Source organism: Mytilus californianus, unplaced genomic scaffold, assembly GCF_021869535.1.
Source record: "Mytilus californianus isolate M0D057914Y unplaced genomic scaffold, xbMytCali1.0.p SCAF_4, whole genome shotgun sequence".
Classification (NCBI taxonomy): Eukaryota; Metazoa; Mollusca; class Bivalvia; order Mytilida; family Mytilidae; genus Mytilus; species Mytilus californianus.
Window position 1 is genome coordinate 37202001 of NW_026262690.1, and position 20003 is coordinate 37222003.

The 20003-nt window shown below is 34.2% G+C and overlaps 1 protein-coding gene across 3 annotated transcripts; it reads right to left on the reverse strand.

The window, feature by feature from the left end:
- Positions 1 to 8217: 8217 nt before the first annotated feature.
- Positions 8218 to 19190, reverse strand: LOC127698263 (leucine-rich repeat and IQ domain-containing protein 4-like). 3 transcript variants are annotated; one of them, XM_052201643.1, is made up of 2 exons: positions 19052 to 19190; positions 8218 to 11612 (listed from the first exon to the last, which is right to left on the reverse strand). In XM_052201643.1, exon 2 carries the CDS (start codon positions 11561 to 11563, stop codon positions 9155 to 9157), a length of 2409 nt encoding a protein of 802 aa, XP_052057603.1. In that variant the 5' UTR covers positions 11564 to 11612; positions 19052 to 19190; the 3' UTR covers positions 8218 to 9154. The 3 variants fall into 3 exon arrangements, with proteins under 3 accessions (XP_052057603.1, XP_052057604.1, XP_052057605.1); XM_052201644.1 differs by lacking the exon at positions 19052 to 19190 and adding an exon at positions 18527 to 18686; XM_052201645.1 differs by lacking the exon at positions 19052 to 19190 and adding an exon at positions 17999 to 18017.
- Between the last annotated feature and the right edge of the window lie 813 nt (positions 19191 to 20003).

Below are 20003 nucleotides of genomic sequence, written 5' to 3' on the forward strand. Positions count from 1 at the left end.
TAAACTTATATTAATCCAAACATTCTCAACCCAAACATTTGTGAATTTTACCTAGTAAACGCTTGAATCTGTTCGTCATTCCGTGGACGTAAGACCTTGGGTAGAAAACTTTCGTCAAAAATTTCTTGGCTTCTATGAAAGGGAATGAGTTTTATATTTGGTTTTCAGTTTTTTCATATTGTGTTGTTGAGTTTTAGCAATTGTTAGATCTGCCGTGCTTTGTTTGCCGATAGTTTGAAATTTTACAACACTAATTGTACACGGAAAATTCTCGTCTAACTTTTTTCGGATACTGTGGAATTGAATGATATTAGTATTTTTGTCTGGAACTTGATGATGATAAGTTGGTAACGTTTTGACATCTGCCGTGCAGCCACTTCCTTTTTGCCGATAGTTTGAAATGTTACAACACTCATTGTACAAGGAAATTTTCGTAATAAAATCATCTTCAACAGGTTTTGTACCATGAAATGCTCAGCTTTCGGGGCCTTTGCGGCTCCTACAACCCCGCCTAAATAACGGATGCATCCATAACTGTAAGAAAAAAAAGACCAATACCAGGTCCATATTTCATAGTACAAAATCCTTGATTTTGATAAAAAGACCCCAAGATTTATTTTTCGACTCAACTGATGGGAGATTCAGGAAAGGATGAATTCAAAAAATAATATTTTAGATTTTTTGTTCATCCTTTCCTGAATCTCCCATTAGTTGAGATCACTTGTTTGATAGTCAAAAGCAAGAGCGGTGCTGAGGTGCTCAAATGTGTCCCGTCATTTCAGCACTGAAATAGTGACCTATGCTTAAAGGTTATCAATTTCACACGTTATTAGGGAGCTATCATTTGATTTTTATGGGGGGGGGGGGGGGGGGGGGGGGGGGGGGCTAGGATGAAATTTGAAAAAATAGGCAGGACAGGAGTTTTGAGTAAAAAAAAAAGGCAGGATGAGCAACTTGGTAAAAAAAAAAAAAGGCAGGATGACAATTTGTGTAAAAAAATTCAGGATATACTAGCAAAAAAAAGGCAGGACCGAATAGAGTAAAAAATAAAAAGGCAGGACAGAGATTACAACTAAAAAAAAAGCAGGACAAAATTTTTCATCCTAGCCCCCCCCATAAAAATCAAATGGTAGCTCCCTTAAGATATTGAAAATCTTCTTTATCGGTTAACATTGATTTTGTTTTTAATAAATTTAAACATAACTAAATAATATATTTTATTTTTTAAACTTTGGGTGATACATTTTTATGTAAAGTAGTGATTTGGTTAAGTTAAAAAAGGTCAAAATTTAATATGTCTGAAGCTGTCATACTAAATTATAGACCCCCTTAACATAGAATTGTCCATAGTTTGAGATAGACTTTTCTAAAACTTTGATATATTTTCCCCAAAAGAAGTACACTACACTAACAAATCTTTTTGAGATAGAGCAGGAGCGATTTTTTTTTATTTGAATTTATTGTCTAAAGGAAATGCAGAACAAAATAATTGTGTTCTCGGGCCAGTTAACTACAGTGTTTATTAGAATTTTTCGACTGCACTACCTATTGTCTACTCATTACGTAAATATTATCCCAATTAAAAGCTTTGACTTTCGGCCTCTTTTACTTATCTATCTTTATACCAAAAATTATAATGATAGGTTTCCGATTACAAATCCAAACTTTTATTCTACTGAGCTGCCTCAGTAACTGACTTCATTTCTTAACAAATGGTACATTAAAATTACAAAAAAACTCTCCACACTTCAAATATCCACGTGCTAAAAAAATCCCGTTCCTAATATAAATTTAACTGCTGCTAATCGAAATTCACCTTCAACATTTAGCACATTTCACAATTGTGTTAAAGGAGGCAATGCCTCTGTAGCTAGATTGTTCAACCAAAACGCACGTGGATATCCACAAATTTTCCCGTGCAATGCCAGACAATGACAAACCTGCTCAAGATTATCCAGATAATACCGTTCGATCATTAGTGAACGGAAGACATTTTTCTCTTTCCTTTTCATATTATATTACTTAAAAAACCCAAAAGCCTCATATATCTTGTAACATGAACAAAACCGACTTGTAGTATTCAATATGTAGGGCAAACTGGACGTGAATTTTTCAAACTAACACAAGAACATCTAAATTACTTAATACTTATAACGAGTGTGATACAATATCGTTTTTCAGTCCAAATTTTCAGACTACGCGTATCATTACAGCTTTGTGTCACCATAGAATGTTCCCTCGAATTGACAAGCCTGAAAATCATAAGATGTATTTTCTAAAAATACATTAATAAAGGTATTGCTTTGGTTAATTTGTCAAGTATTTTTAATGGCTCTACCGTTTAAAACTCTATACCTCTATATTTTGATAGCATAGAGCCACCTATAATTTCTTATTCGTATAAAAAAGCAGTAGAAGTTTTTATTAATTATACGTTAGTTACATCAGACGTCAGTATAGAAAACAATGCTCATTCAACATGAGACTGTGAAACATCGAAGTTTAGATGTATTCTCTATATAGATATTAGAAGATGTAGTATGAGTGCCAATGAGACAACTCTCCATCCAAGTCAAAATTTATAAAAGTGAACCAATATATACGGTCTTCAACACGGAGCCTTATGACCATATAATTACAGATGACCTCAAAATCGTTCAAGGCCGAGAGGTAACGTCCACCGTCGAAAATAACTTTGGAAATAGTGTCGTCAATTCATTATAGATGCGCTTTCATCCTATTGTAAAATTGGTGTAAACGGGAAAAATCTGACAAAAAATCACTTGATTCCTTTTTAAACAAATGTCTGAATATTGTTGATATTCGCATATCATATTTCGAAAATAAAATAATTTAGAAATAAATAAAAGAGTAAGTAATACGCCCATTTCTAGGATTTAAAACAAAATTCAAGTACTTGCAAAGCTTTTTGTGTTCGTACCGGCCAACACTGTGATGGTGGTATGACGTCAATACTACACGGAAGTCCTTAAGAATGAAATAGACTGACATTAAACTACATTCAAGGCCGTGCGCTCCACAGACGGTCAAATAGTAATTAAGCATGTCACTACCACGGCAATAGCTTAAGGCATCCTCTGAACATTTGAAGGTGGATACTATGTATTGGTTACCTAAACCAACGTTTCAATTCGTCTTTTAGTAAGTGTTCTTCTAATAATTCTTTGGATGTTTTAATTAAATTCTGTGCTTTTGATGGTCCTTTTGATTCAGTTGACAGTTTTGACTTTTCCACTCTATACTACACTTCCGAACAATCTTATCAAACAAAAGTTTTCCTATTTAATGAAAGGTGTCAGACCGCCATATCAAAATTCCTATCTATTCAACCAATTTTTTTAATTTTCACAGCTTTCTAGATATGTTACCTTAAGTTTAACTTCATAGAAACCTGGTTTATCCGGAATTGTACACGTATCACCTTTCTACAGCCAATTTTCAACCGATGTTTAAAGTCTTGTAGTGAAATATCAACTTTCCGAACGTAACTACTGCTAAAAATAACCCCTGGTTTTCTAGAAATCTTAAATAAGTAAACTATGGAGTGCATTAATCCTCCATTTTTAATGCAAACTCATGGACACATAAATTTTGACTCAAAATATATTTATTTCACCAAAAGTTTCATTTCTGCAAATTTGTTGGTTAGTTTAGGTAAAAAATGACATCAAAAGCACACTTTTTTGTCAGGGAAGGGCTACTTTTATATAGTTCTAAATTGGAGTTAGTGAATTGGTGGTCTGACACCTAAATGGTAGTTTGCACAATCTGATTGCAAATTTATTTGCTGCAACTCATATACAGCCTTTTTCTTTAATGAGAAAGGTAAATATGATAGATATACTTACTGTATGTGTGGTGAGATGGTTAATGCTGTAAATGTTCTTCATGACAACATTTATGTAAGTTTCGGAAATAAAATTTATCGATAGGTTGTAGGTATTCCTATGGGAACCAATAGTGCCCTATAATAGCACACTTGTTCCTGTACTATTATGAATAACAGTGTATGGCCAAACTCAATAAAACCCGTCTACATTCCATTTCATTGATATATTTAACAACACTTACCGTTATCTTGATGATATTTTTTCGTAAAATAATCAAGAATTATCTCAATATACTGCCGAAATTTACCTAAAGGAACATACTTTGAATAAATCAAATATGAACAGCAATAACTGTCCTTTCCTAGATTTTGATATTTCGGTTTAACACAAAAAACTGTACTCGAAAAATTATGACAAAATCCACGATTTTTCTTTCCCTATTGTTCATTTTCCTTTTTTGGACGGTGATGTTCGTTTGGCACCCTCTTATGGTGTTTATATATCCCAACTCGTTCGCTATGCCCGTGTCTGTACTGACTTTTGGAATTTCAATGATTGTAATCTATGTATTACTAAGTTAAATTATTAAGTCAGGGATTTTGTTACCACAAATTAATTAAAACCTTTACTAAATTCTTCCATAGATACAAAGATTTGGTTTGGAAGTTTGGCTGTACCTTAACAAAACTTATTTTAAACGGAATGGCACATCCTAATTTTTACGGTGATTTTGTTTACTGAAAATTTTAATACGATCCGGGCAAACTTTCATTTAAATAAACTGATTCTGAAAGGTTACCAATTTAAGACTGTAATTAGGTCTTTGAATATTGTTTTTATTGGTATAAATATTGATTTTGTTATCAGTAAATTAAAACCATTCTGTATATCAGTGGTCGTTGTTGGTTCATGTCTGTCATATTTGTTTTTCTTAAATTGTTTTGTTATGAAGTAGGCCGTTAGTTTTCAGAATTGAATTGTTTCATATTTTTCATGTCGGGGCCTTTTATAGCCAACTAAACGGTATGGGTTTTTCTCATTGCTGAAGCCGTGTCTTTTGTCTTTTTGTTAGTTGTTTTTGTGCTCTTTGTAGATCCGAAGAATCAAGCCCTTTTAACTGATTTTTACAGTTTGTTCTTATGTTGTACTGTTACATCGCAGTCCCAGGTTAGGGGAGAATTGAGCGCGAACAAAAATGTTTAATCCCGCCAAATTCTAAATGTGCCTGTCTAAAGCCAGGAGCCTGTAATTCAGCGTTTTTTTTTTAAATCAAAAACCTATCTAAACTGACCAAACCCCTATTGCTCTGACAGGTTAAACAACTGACCAAACCCTCTTGCTCCTGACAATTTCAACAACTGAACTGACCAAACCCTCTTGCTCTGGACCGGTTAAACAACTGACCAAACGCTCGTTCTCCTGACAGGTTAAACAACTGACCAAACGCTCGCTCTCCTGACAGGTAAAACAACCGACCAAACGCTCTTTATCCTGACAGGTTAAACAACAGTTACTTACCAAATGCCCTTGCTCCTTACAGGTTAAACAACTGACCAAACCCTCTTGTCCTTGACAGGTTAAACAACTGACCAAACTCTCTTGCTCCTGACAGGTTAAACAACTGATCAAACGCTCTTGCTCCTGACAGGTTAAACAACTGACCAAACTCACTCTCTTGCTCCTGACAGGTTAAACAACTGACAAAACCCTGTTGCTCCTGACAGGTTAAACAACTAACCAAACGCTCTTGCTCCTGACAGGTTAAACATCTGATCAAACACTCTTGCTCCTGGCAGGTTAAACAACTGACCAAACCCTATTATTTCTGACAGGTTAAAGAACTGACCAAAGCTCCTGTCAGGTTAAACAACTGACCAAACCCTCTTGCTCATGGCAGGTTAAACAACTGACCAAACTCTTTTCCTCCTGACAGGTTAAATAACTGACCAAACTCTCTTGCATCGGACAGGTTAAACAAATGGTACCCTTATGTTACTTCAATGCTAAACATTTTTAAATGTTATAGAAAATACACAGCCTTTCTCCTTGTACTCTTATATTTGTCAGTAATGTATCTAATATATAGGAGATTACTACAAGCAGTGCTAGCATATGATTTCCTAAAAACAAAGTTTTTAAATAAGATATGTAAAACAAGTACAAATATGAACCTATTCGAGTAGGGTGCGCTTGACACTAGTGACTCAGCACGCGAGGTTTTTTGGATTGTAAAGGTTTTTTTGGCCTTTATTAAAAAAATAAACGCTAGCATGACATGGACAAGCAAGTGAGTATTCTACGTTTATAAAGTTTTAACGAAAATTTCTGAAATAAAGTCTATGGATTTTCTGTAAAATTCTTGGCTTAATTTGCCACAAAAATCCCCATTTTCTTTTGAACGCAATAAACAAATAAATATTGTTGCTGTTAACGAGGACGTTTCCCTATGGCATATGTACAAAATCAGTGTCATGGCTTCCATTGGGGCAATGAGGCAGCTGCTCCACTGCTAACTTTACGGACATTTAGACGCTGCAAGGAACCCATACTATATAGAAATAAGAAGTTGTGGTATGAGTGCCAATGAGACAACTCTCCATCCAAGTCAGTGTGTAAAAAGTAAACAACTATAGGTCAAAGTACGGCCTTCAACACGGAACCTTGACTCACACCGAACAGCAAGCTATAAAAGGGCCCAAAAAGTATACCAAATATAGTCATTCCATTACTCATAAGTATATCACTTTACAAAAAAAAATTTTCAAGCAGTCACTGAACCATGAAAATGAAGTCAAGTACAATGGACATATGACAGACAAAAACTTCGTAACATAAGGTATCTGTACACAAGGTATGAAGCATCCAGGTGTTCTATATATAAAGTTTTAAACTAAAAAACAATCGGCATTCTCATGGGAACCAACTGTGCTCCTCTTCTTGTCGACTGTTTCAACAACAACAATACCCTCCCCTTTTCCCCGAATGTGACCTACCTAATTAGACTTATCACCGGGTTTGTACTAATATGAGCAACACGAAGGGTGCCACATATGGAGCAGGATCTGCTTACCCTTCTGGAGCACCTGAGATCACCCCGGTTTTTGGTGGGGTTCGTGTTGCTCAGTCTTTGGTTTTCTATGTTGTGTTTTGTGTGCTGTTGTCTGTCCGTTGGTCTTTTTCTTTTTTAGCCATGTCGTTGTCAGTTTATTTTCGACTTATGAGTTTGAATGTCCCTTTAGGATCTTTCACCTCTCTTTTTTACACAGATAGTTTACGCCGTCGCCGCCGCCAGATTGTAATACCGATGTTTTGCATTCTGCAACTTTTGTTGCAGGCGAGACGAAAATCGATGTCTTCCATCATACAGTTGACTTCTCGATCCTTAGCAAACATATTCCTCTGACGGAGTAAACGAATAAGTCCAACTTCTTCAAAAAATATCACCGCAGATACACATATCTTGTTTTTGATAATTCAATAATTTAATAATTTTAACGTATTTGTAAAATAGGAGGTTAGAACTGCTATTTTTCAAGTTTTATTTACAATTTGCTGTGCTTACTATCAAGTTTATTTTGGTATGAAGGAAGTACATACTGTTGTTCTATACCCATACATGTCCGGTCAAAATAAGGACGTTTAATCCGGATCGGATGCATTGTACAGTGAGAGTGACACGTTAAAGAACCGTTGCATTATTTTTGCAGTCGAACATATTAATTATAATCTCTTTTCCCAGTGGCCGTCCGAATTATTTTCCCTTCATATCGGTCGTCATTGTGAAATAAAATCCGGTTCCTTGTAGAGGGATATCGCTGTCTCTTTAAACAAGCACACACAGACTATGGTATAGTGAAACATTAACATCCCACTCCCACTCTTTTAAAGCTGAAACGGTGACTCTAAAGCATCAAATCGTTTGCCTCACTAGAAATAAGCTGTAAGGTACGACACTGAAAATTGCACGTCTCTTTTATTCAGTATTTTTGCTGTTATAACATTATTGCATTTTGAGAATTTCGTACACAGGCCTACAGAAGGGGTCATTAACCAAACTATTTCAAAATAGCAATGAACATACAGCATGCACAACTTATATCACCGATATATATTTATGGTATTATTGCAAAGAAAAATATGTACATATATTTTTGCGTCTTTTCGTAAATAAATCATAAAAGAAGATCGATGTAAAAACTTTACAATGAAAAAAGAATTTGTCATCATTTATCACAAGGGAAATAACCTCATCTGACTTTATCGAATAAAAATATTCTAATAATACTAGTTATCCCTCTTTAAACGATCAAATCCACTAACACGTATACCTGTTACACATGTCTCCACTGCTGTTTAATAAGAAGTCTCAGAAGAAGAATCATTTTAATGTAATAAAACTATAACAATATAAATGCATTAAAGCAGAAGCCAGTAACAAGACTTCTGTATCACAGAAAAAGCCTATTAAATAACAGTCATCTTTGGGTAACTAGGCCTAACAATATGTTTGATGAAACATTCAATTTGATATTTGATAAGTACAACGTCTCTAGAGACCCAGTCGATCACCAACAGTTATACAAAATAGGAATAATATTGTCTTTGACGACACAGACAATCCGTTGATGTTACTTATTTCAGAAAATTTTAATCGAGATAACAATGTTGTCAATGACAAAAAGGAAAAGAGATTTTTATTACGGTTTTTTCGCCAATTTCATATGTGATTATTATTTTTATTTCTTAGAATTCACCTATTAAAAAAAATGCTGGTTCTTTGGAACAACAATACAATTTAAATCAATAAAATGAACAGTTTAAAATATTATCATGAAAAAGCACCGACTAGACTACAAAGGTTGCCAATCATGGCATTAAAATATACTTCAGTAATTCAATGTATTGGTACTTCATCCGACCAAACATTTTTGATGACAGTCACAACATAATTACTTACGACTAAAAAGAAGAATATAAATGTTCTCAATTTTCAAATATCTTAAACTTAACTGTAATATCAAGCATAATTGTATACTTATATAAATACTATTGCAGTTAACTATTGCAAACTAAAAGTGAACGAGTATACATGTAACTATCAGACGGTCCGGCTAGCACTTTGTAGTAATTAAACTACGGTCGAGACAACCACTAATGTCAGGACTTCACGCAAGTCGAACTTCAGTTCTTCTCACTTGACAGCACGCTTCTCGTTGCTATATTCGACCAATCACGCCTTAATGTCTAAGAAAGGTCAAATATATTAACACTCTTCAGACATCCTTGAATGGACGCTTGTGACTTTAAGGAGGTGCTGATTTCATGCTTTTGGATTTCACTCTTATAGGTGGAGTACCTACAGGGCTGACTTTCTTTTTTCCAATACCTTTCTTCTTTGCCTTCGGGCTCATCTGTGTTTCTGCTTCCTTATCCGACGGTCTTTCTCTTGATTCCCGAGATTTGAATGATGACTGATTATCATATGTGATGGTGCATTTCTGTCTCATATTTTCCCACGCTTTCGGAAATCCTTTGGTTATCTTATTGTCCGAGCAATCCAGTTTCTTAAGTGCTGGCATCTTGCATATTCTCTCTGGTAAAACTTCGATAATGTTGTCCGAAATGTCTAAAAGTTCAAGATTTTTCATTTTATCCAAATCATTTGGCAATGACTTCAAATCATTACAACCAACTTCAAGCACTTTTAGTCGGTATAGGTATGGAAATTCAATGGGCATAGCATCTATGTGATTCTTTGAGACATTGAGTCTTAACAGTGATGCAAAAACATCAATTTGGTCTTTTGGAAAATTCACCAACTCATTGTTTGACAAATCAAGCAAAATCAATTTGTTCATATCGCCAAAATTATCCGGTAGTAAGCTCATCTTGTTGAAAGACATGTCTAAGTGATTCAACGACACCAGTTGTACAACAGTAGGCGGGAATTCCGTAATACCATTGTTTGAAACAGTTAGTTTTTGCAACTTGATCATGGTTCCAATCTTTGAGGGTACAGCTGTCAACTCGTTTTGGTTTGCATTTACCGATTCTAGAGATTTAAGCTTGCATAAGTCCGTTAAACTCCTGATTGAATTTTCCGATACGTCCAAATGTTTCAAGCACCTCATGTTAAATACCGCTGGTGGGATTTCTTCCATGCTTAATTTGGATAGTGTAAGTGATGTAATGTTTCGTAAATGATCCTTGTCGCCAATTACAACCAATGCTGAACGTAGATCTGATGGATTTATTGTCAAAGGGTTATCTGACAAGTCCAAAGATGTCAAAGTTTTAGGTACGTTCAACTCTGTTATTCCATTGCTTGCAGCATTTAATGAGCGTAGTTGATATAGAAAGTCAATCGATCTTGGTATCGCAGCGACCTCGTTATTATTTAGGTTAAAAGTTTCAAGGTTTCTAAGTTTGCGCAGATCGTGCGGGATGGCTGTAAGTTTGTTGTTGGATATATCCAAGAAAGTGAGAACCTGTTCTTGTCCTAGAGTTTCAGGCAACATAAGCAGTTTATTACCGGCAACATTTAAAGATTTCATTGTTTTCACATTTCCTACTGAATCTGGGAGTTCTCTGATTTTATTCCAAGAGATATCCAGCGTTACTAAAGATTTCATATGATCGATTTCAACCGGAATCACTTCAACTTGGTTCTTTGAAATGTTTAAAGATTCAAGCTGTTTTAAATAAACAGCAAATTTCATCGAATTTAAATTGTTATGTGACACGTCTAAAATGTTAAGACACGGTAACTCTCGGATACCCTCTGGTAAGTACTCAACCTGGTTGTTTTGTGCATGAAACACGCGCAACTTTTTCAGTTTATTCATATCATGTGGTAGTAATGGTATCTCGTTGTTCCCAATATTGAGAGTGTCCAGAGCATATCCTAAGTTACAAATCTCTTCTGGTAGATTTTTAATATTGTTATTGCTCAAATCCAAAAAATGGAGGAATTTGATGCCACCTAATTGTGCTGGTAGCTCTTGTAGAGAATTGTTTGACAAATCAAGCCAAGTCAGCCTCTGAAGTTTGTCAATGTTTTCTGGTATGTATGATATTCCATTATTAGAGAGAATCATTTTTTGGATATTCGGCTTCTTCACGGCTGCTGGTGGCATTTCCGTCAGTCTGTTGTCTGAAAGATTGATCTCTGCCGTCATTTCATACACACCCTTTTTGAACGATTTAATAAGATTACCAGAAACATCCACGTATGTAGCCGGTGACTTGCCAATATTTTTTGGAAGAGCTCTGATTCTATTATTAGATGCCAGTAATTTATTAAGTCCTGTGGCTTTATGTATTGATGGTGGTAACTTCTTGATGTCATTATTTTCAATTTTTAAGATTTGTAATTTCTTCAATTTGGCCACGGAGCCCGGAAAAGCAGTCAAAGCATTATTTTCAATGTCTATGTATTCCAAATTTTCGAGCGCTGAAACTGCCTTCGGTAATCTCTTCATACGGTTATTTTCCGCTGTAAAGCGTATGGTCAGCTGACTCAGTTCTTCATTGTTATAAATTTCTATTGGCAAAGACTTGTAGTTACAATTACCAAATTTAAGATGGACTTTCTTAGTATCACCAACTCGTTTCACATGCTTCTTCAAAGGATCGGGTAAGGAAATGATCTTACTTCCTGGTCCTATAGCAGGAGGCGGTTTCTCGTCCTTTTTCTTTCTTCTTGCACTCATTTTAACCGTTTAAGAAATTCAGCTATTCATCATTGTTTCAGGCTAAAATCTGAAAAATACACATCAGACTTTTAATATAATTGAGAATTAAAATCGCCTTAAATAGTAAGTATATCTGTTGGTAATTTGCCAAACATTAAAGAATCAAATTAAATTTACGCCTGTTTTATTCAGTGTGAGAATTAATCGAACCTTTCTTTAAATTTAAAAGGGTAGCTTATAAACGGTAAACATTAAAAATTCTCAAATGTTATGTTAATCTTATTTAATACTTTGCAGATATCTTTTCATATCATATTTTATAGTCCGTAATAAAACTTGGGGGTACAGCAAAGTATACTTTTTGACTAATGAACCTTCCACTTAATGAACTTTTGGTATACCAATCGGTTCCCTATTTATATTTGAAAGACTGTAGTGTAACATAACGACCTGTGTACACCTTGTTTAGAATGCAAACACTTAAACAACTTTAGATTCTATGTCGTTGGCTTTTCTTCTATATGAACTTATGTTCTCGAAAATATATATATATATATCCTGCCATTTCGCTCAAATGTCCATTGCCGATATATATATATATATATGTGCAATTTTTTTTTGCTATTTGACTCCAGGGGCAAACCAGTACTTCGTGTATATTGAAGACGATCAAAACGTTAATACACAAGAGATGGAAGAGTATTCACCCAAATGAAACTTTATTCCAAGTTCAAAATTTAAAAAAAGCCATTTTTTTTTTTTAGAAAAATGTACATCCCCGATGATAACGCTCCGAAACTGCGATTTGTAGAGATTTGAACAGGAAATTGAAAATGGCACTGAAGTAGGTCTGTGTCAACGGGTAGAGCAGATAATTTGTTCCAAAGCAGACACCCACAACAGAAAAAAGAATGGAAACCATACAAAGAAACAAAACAAACAATAAGAATAAAACAAAAAAAATCACGTATGATTTATTTGAGAGTAGATGTTATAAATTAAGCGTTTGAAGGTAGTCCTTAAAAGCAAAGATGGAATTTATCATAGTTATAAATATCAAGATGTTTAGAATTGTGAATCTGTAAGGAGAAAATTATTTGTCCCTAAAAGTATTTCAAAACATCCAAATATATGCTTAAATTTATGTTTATACACCGTTAGCCAGATCAAATATTATAAAAAATGCAGGACATATACGTTCAACAAAAAGTAACTATTAAAAACATACATTTTATTTCGTTACAAAGCAAAATTTCAATTCCCATATACTAAATAGACGGGACTAAATAAATATATTTTCCAAAATATTATGGAATAGCAAACAACAAAAATGTTCATGAAACTAATTACTTGAAGTAACAGATCATTACATACGTATATTTTAACCATATTTCATGTTTGCTATGTAAAATCAAATATTTGCAGATCAATAAATATTTAAATTCCCATTTGTAGGTATTAATTTTACTTTATAAAAGTCAAAAAGCGGACACTTATATTGAGAGCAGCCTTTAAATCCGTATGTGTGTTGTTGCTATGAAGGCCCATAAACATTTAAATGACATTTTTATTTATTAGTTTAAACTTTCAATGAAATCATGTCTGTTGCATCTAATAATAGTATTTATACTATATATATACGAACTATTTAAATATGAAAAATTATAATTAGCTTTTTCTACAAATCATTATCATTGTTAACGTTTCTAAAAGATCGTAAAGTAACAAAAAAATGAACCATGACATAATTTTATTTTGATATGGCACTTTAAAAATCTGAAGTAGATTGAAATAATCTACTGATTATGGAGTGTTTTATCAGCAGATGTAATGTCAACTTCTCAGTTCAGTCACAGTCGTGCGCTTTATCCCGAATATAAATATGCATGAAATATTTACCGCTGTTCCGATATGATCAAACAGATAACGCTTTAGTAACTATTGTCTACCTTTCAGTTTTTATGAAAGTCGATTCGTTTCTTAAACACTGAAAAGGCGAACAGAGGATATTTCAGTAGCAGTTACTACTTTTGGGTGAGATGCTTCTCTATTATAGAGGAGGAGGCATAGAAAGACTAAGACCCATCATTTATTTGGTTTCTTTTTACACAGTTTTTGTTTTGCAAATTTAGACATGAGCAAAGGCCCAGAGTTCTCGAAAAGTGGTGGTCCAAGGGATTTTGCGAAGGACCGACACAATTTGGGCATTTTGATATAGAAATAATAGTGAGGACAAGCAGATTTCTTTAAAGAATCTTCACAGAAAAAAAGATTTCGCGAACTCTGAAGGCCTTAACGTTCTACGCCCTAATACAAATATGCTTACAAACGAAGGTTAAACCTAGGGATGTAATGTGATAAATCTATAATACGTTTTGATTTTTAAATTCTAGGAACTAAAACATGTGGCCTTATCATACATTCTCCTTTCGTATTTCTCTGATGTTTAAGATTACGACTAATAATGATTTTGTTAAACATATTTTATTGGTCACGTAAAGGATTATAAATTTTAAGACTAAAATTTCTCTCTGCAAAAAAGCATTTTACTCATGAACCGAACAGTCCGAATTACCATGTATCCAAGTGCACAATACTATCAACGGGTTGGTGCTTGAGTGGAAGTCAAGTACATTGTACATATGTGGTAAAGAAAAGTCAATAGTGTAGTTTCAGTGCAACACAAATATCGTGTCTAGTTTTATAAGTTTGGTCCAACGATTATTTATGTATCCCGATATAGAATATAAGCATATATTTTACTGACATAACTACCCACTTACGAATTGGTCAACAAAGTAATCATAATATTTACACGATTTTTTCCGAGCATCGAGAATTGACAAAGATCGCCTGATGCTTTAATAAGTTTGGTTTGGTTCCAAGAAGCTACTGTCCAGTGGCGGATCCAGAAGGGGGCGTATAGGACGAACGCACTCCCTTTGATTGGAACATATATAATTTGTTTGCATAAAATCGTCAAAAAAATGTTAGCCTCGCTCCGCTCGGAGATATTTATTTCGTTTTTAGGAGTTACCCCCCCCCCCCCCCTTTTACACAAATCCTGGATCCACCCTGCTGTCGCCTTTTGTCTGAGGTAACTTTAATAATTGTTGTAAATAAATTAAAACTTATCAGCTGTCCCTACGATATACAAACTATCCTTACAATACTGAAATTTAACTTGACCAACACAGACTGGAAGACAATATTAACCATATGAGCAACACGACGGGAACCACACGTGGAGCAGGATCTGCTTACCCTTCCGGAGCACCTGAGATCACCCCCGGTTTTTGGTGGGGTTCTTGTTGCTCAGTCTTCAGTTATCTATGTTGTGTCTTGTATACTGTTATTTTTCTTTTGGTCGTTTTTCTTTTTTTGCCAGTGCGTTGTCAGTTTATTTTCGACTTGCGTTTGAATGTCCTTTTTGGTATCTTTCTCCTCTCTTTATTATAGTTTGTCTTGTATTGTACTGGTCCAGTTAGTGATTTCAATTGCTTCAAAATTATAGGAAAACACAATGACATATGTTATATCCCATAGGCATTGCACTAGATTATCATACAAATATCATCCCATAAACATTGCACTAGAGCATTACTAGTATACAAATGTCATCCCATGGACATTGCACTAAAGCAAAATACAAATCTCATCCCATAGACATTGCACTAAAGCATTATCCAAATCTCATCCCATAGACATTGCACTAAAGCATTATACAAATCTCATCCCATAGACATTGCACTAAAGCATTATACAAATCTCATCCCATAGACATTGTACTAAAGCATTATACAAATCTCATCCCATGGACATTGCACTAAAGCATTATACAAATGTCATCCCATGGACATTGCACTAAAGCATTATACAAATCTCATCCCATAGACATTGCACTTAAGCATTATACAAATCTCATCCCATAGACATTGCACTAGAGCATTATACAAATCTCATCCCATGGACATTGCACTAAAGCATTATACAAATCTCATCCCATAGACATTGTACTGGAGCATTATACAAATCTCATCCCATAGACATTGCACTAGAGCATTATACGAATGTCATCCCATGGGCATTGTACTAGAGCATTATACAAATGTCCTCCCATAGACATTGCACTAGAGCATAATACAAGTGTCATCCCATAGACATTACTATAGAGCATTATACAAATGTCATCCCATGGACATTGCACTAGAGCATTATACAAATGTCATCCCATGGACATTGCACTAGAGCATTATTCAAATGTCACCCCACAGACATTGCACTAGAGCATTATACAAATGTCATCCCATAGATATTGCACAAGAGCATTATACAAAGTTCCCCCATAGACATTGCACTAGAACATTATACAAATGTCCTCCCTTTGTCATAGGTCAAGATTCAAATATAAGATAGTGACAAATCAATGGGGGAAATAATTTGTGATTATTCCACATTATGAATTGTTAAAAAAGTTGGCGTTTCTCCTCAAAATATGAAAATCATGTTTACTTAAGCTTAATAAATGATATGGTCTTACAAAAAAACGGGGCTAAAACACTTATTTCTAGAATCAGAATCACGAATAGGTCAAAATTCACCTGCACTAAAGAGCGTGTGCATCGTAAAATCAACAGTTTATCCATAACAACAAAGCTATAATTTGTCACAGTGGATTATAGAAATCAATTATTTCCTTCGATTTTCTGGAATTTACGATGATAAATCAAAAAGATAGTGTTCAAAAGGATTTAAATTTCAATATATAGATGGCTTTTCCTGTCTTTGATAATACTACATTGTGTCACTGTTAATGTTACCATGGCAACTGGAATCAATATTTGCAAACATTCTATTGTGATAAAACTTGAAATAGAAATTAGAATGTTTTGTATTCATTTTCGCTCACAATTGCATATTGCTTTTCTTGTTTCAATTGTGTGTTGTATTTTTCTTGTTTAATTTTGTTCCAGTTGTCAATGGACACACACATTTCATTTGTGATGTTAATAATAACATAATTTGCTTGTAAAGGAAACATTTTCAGCACTAGATAGTTGTTTTTGACTGCCAGCTATCTTTTTTAACATCGGACTATTGAAATATTTAGAAGGGAAAGTTGAGCCTATCCCTTATTGGACGCAAGCCCCCTTTTTGGATGCCAAGAGACGTTACTTATTTCTTCTTACTAAAAATTCTTCTTGAATATTAAACATTTCAGATATTTTGCATGCGTTGTGATACTTGAACAATGTATACAAAATGATTATCAATTCTATTCTGGGGTTTTTAAAAACATGTTCTAAATGTCACGGACACAATTGTCATACCTCTTGTAACAGGAAAGCTATAATGACACATGGTAAAGTATAGTTATCAATTGCATAAAACATGAAGTAACTTGTTAACATAAATTCCCTAGCTTGTGTGTTCTTTATTCAATTTGTTATGCCTGCAGCAGAACTTAATACTTTTAACCAGTTTTAGTCAGTCTTGACTTTCTCGAAACAAGATACCCCAAGGGTTGACTAAGGTATAGAAATATGGTCTTCTTTTTAAATTCGCAGACACGACCGGTCAGATTTGGGAGTTTAATCAGATGTCTCGTTTAGAGAGAGTGCCATGGTCTCTGCACGTTAAGAACCCTTGCAATAACTCTTTCAGGGACCCGTAGGTTGTCTGTGGCAAGGCTAAATTTCTGTAACCTCATTTTCCATCGGCAGTCCAAATTTCCCGCCCTTCATCTTGGTCCATCTACCTATCGCATTAATGTTATTCCTGAACACAATCAATCAATCAATGGAAATAAAAAAAAATCTAGTTTGAATTCTGTGGTGTTTTCCTGGAAAATTATAAAAAAAAATTAACAGGATATTTCGAGGCGGGAAGAATCCGGGGTGCTATGTGTTAGTCCCCTCCCCCCCCTTTTTTTGCAAAAAAATGTATTGAAAAAAATGAAAATGAAAGAAGACACTGAGATCGAATAGATATTCGTCAAGGTCCATACTGTTCATATAAAAACTAAAAACTATAGCATCCGTCATATCTTTGATTTATAATTGATTGATTGCTGGTGATTAACGCATGGCTATATCAGTTTTTATTGTCGGAGGCAGCTGGAATGTCCGTAAAGAATCACTGGCAATCTTAAGACAATTAAGATCGGAGTCGAACGCACCTTGCCTCGAGCGAAATTCCAACCCACATCCTCAGTATACAGATAGGCTATGAACTACTTGGACAACTAGGACACCGAGGCACCTTCTTTGATAAATAAAAAGAGCTACCGTAATGTCGATGCGTCTTAAGGGGTAGAAAAAGGGAAGGGACACATCCGGTAATCGCCTCATCTAAATTCGCATTTTTGAAAATCATATCAAAATTGTAAAAAATGCGAGGCAATAATTTTCTTTTCCATCAAATTCCTAGACCCTCACCAGGTTGTCTTCTTACCTTTTAATTGAATAAGCAATTAATCTGTTTGATAAATATCAGTAAAAAAGTTGCCAGGGACCTAACTCCACTTCTCTCGTGACCACTGCTAATTTGAGTATGTTGTAAATTTCCAATTAGTACAACTTTATCAATTACTTCTTTGTATAATCTGCGAAAGCTCGTTCATTTAATACTTTACGTGTGTATGAATAATTTAGATATAATTTCACGCAACTTAAAAACAACTTGATTTTCTGTATTCTGACATAATATGGACCGGATTAAATGGTATAGTTTTGATAATGGATAATAAATGACTTCGTTCTTTAAACTTTCTGTGTTATATTTAAATTCAAAACAAAATCAATCCAGTCTGTTCTTGTTAATATGCAAAGAGAATGTATAATGCTGAACACAATAATTTTAGATTGACTTTGTGTCAGGAATATCGTTAATTCTGTAAAGTAATGAGTATTTAGACAACAGTTTTCTATTGATGCTGAATAAAATATTTAATTGTGAAATTATAAGTAAATGTTTACTTACAATGTTCACGCGGGATCCCGGATTTTGATAAGTAAAGACAAAACTGAAATTTGCAGTCATATTTTTTAAGTTGTCACATGGCATTAACTAGTGATCTTCATAATAAAGTGGACCGTCACTCTAAATCAGCCAAATGATTCTACGTCCATCAATATTTCTTATATTCCCACGAAGTAAAACGGTTGAAAAGACAAAAATTAAATCTCTTATAGTCATCTCAGTACTTTGATTTTATCATTTAATTAGTCAACAAATGTAATTAAGATCTTAATCTCGTCCTATATCAAAGAATCATACATGTCACAACCTATTCAAATGTTGTGTACTGAGACCATCTTAACGACTCGTTAAAGTTATCAGACAAATTTTAGATGATTATATTTCAAAATCTTGAAGGTATTATCGACAATGACCATTACAATTTTAAAGGGTCAGTAGAGTTGCTATTATTGAACTTGCAAGAAATTTTAAAATATCAATGGAAAAAAGGAACCAAAAAAATAATTTGGGTAAAAATATACTCACTCAATTTATTGTTAATCCACATATAAAAGCTGATCATCTATTTTCCTATACCGCCATTAATACGGTAACTAGAGAAGCTACAGGCTGTCTCTAGGAAGGCCACATTAATGTGACGTCATGCATCAATATAAATACAGGTATTTCACAGGTTCACGTCGCCTGACACCTGTAAATTAAATGAAAAAATGAACTAACTATTTACAACTGTTAAAAGTTTCTATAATGAAGGGCTTATTAACTTGGTTAAAAGGATTTTATCTTCATTTCAATATTTGATTATTATTTGCCCTTAAAAAGCGCCTCAAAATTTACCTGTATTTGTTACACTTTGATCTCCTTAAATTTTATTCGACATATATCAATCCTTTCTCAAAATATTTTTGTAAGTCAGATTGGAAGTAAAAAATAAGATGAAAGCTGTAGTTGATTGATTTGTTAACGAACTGTGTCTGCGTGTCACATAGGATTGTTGAAATTAGCGGATTTGCCAAAAAAAATATCATATTCATTATTACATTTTGTAAAGCACTCAAAAACTTATGCGGGAGTCCGCTATTTATGTGTTGCTATATTCGATGGAGAATGTATGTCATAAAGTTGTCACATGTTTAGACGTATATATATATTATAATAAAAATAAAATTATGATTTGATGTGACGGCATGGTAACTACATTATCGTCCTTTAAGACGGACAAAACATAGCTGATCTGAAAGATATATCATCTTTCTTGCCATTATACATCATGTACTGTGTTACAGCCCTAGATAAAGCCAACGAGGAAAGGCATTACTCGACTAACGAAAGCTATATTTTATAGCCTAGTTGTAATAGTGGATCATAGTGGTCTAGGGCGCTGGACACAGTGCAGGCGGACTCGTTGCCACGATGTCACAGAAGCAAGGGTACAAATCCCGCTGAGGGAAGAACAAAAATTTGCGAATGCAAAATT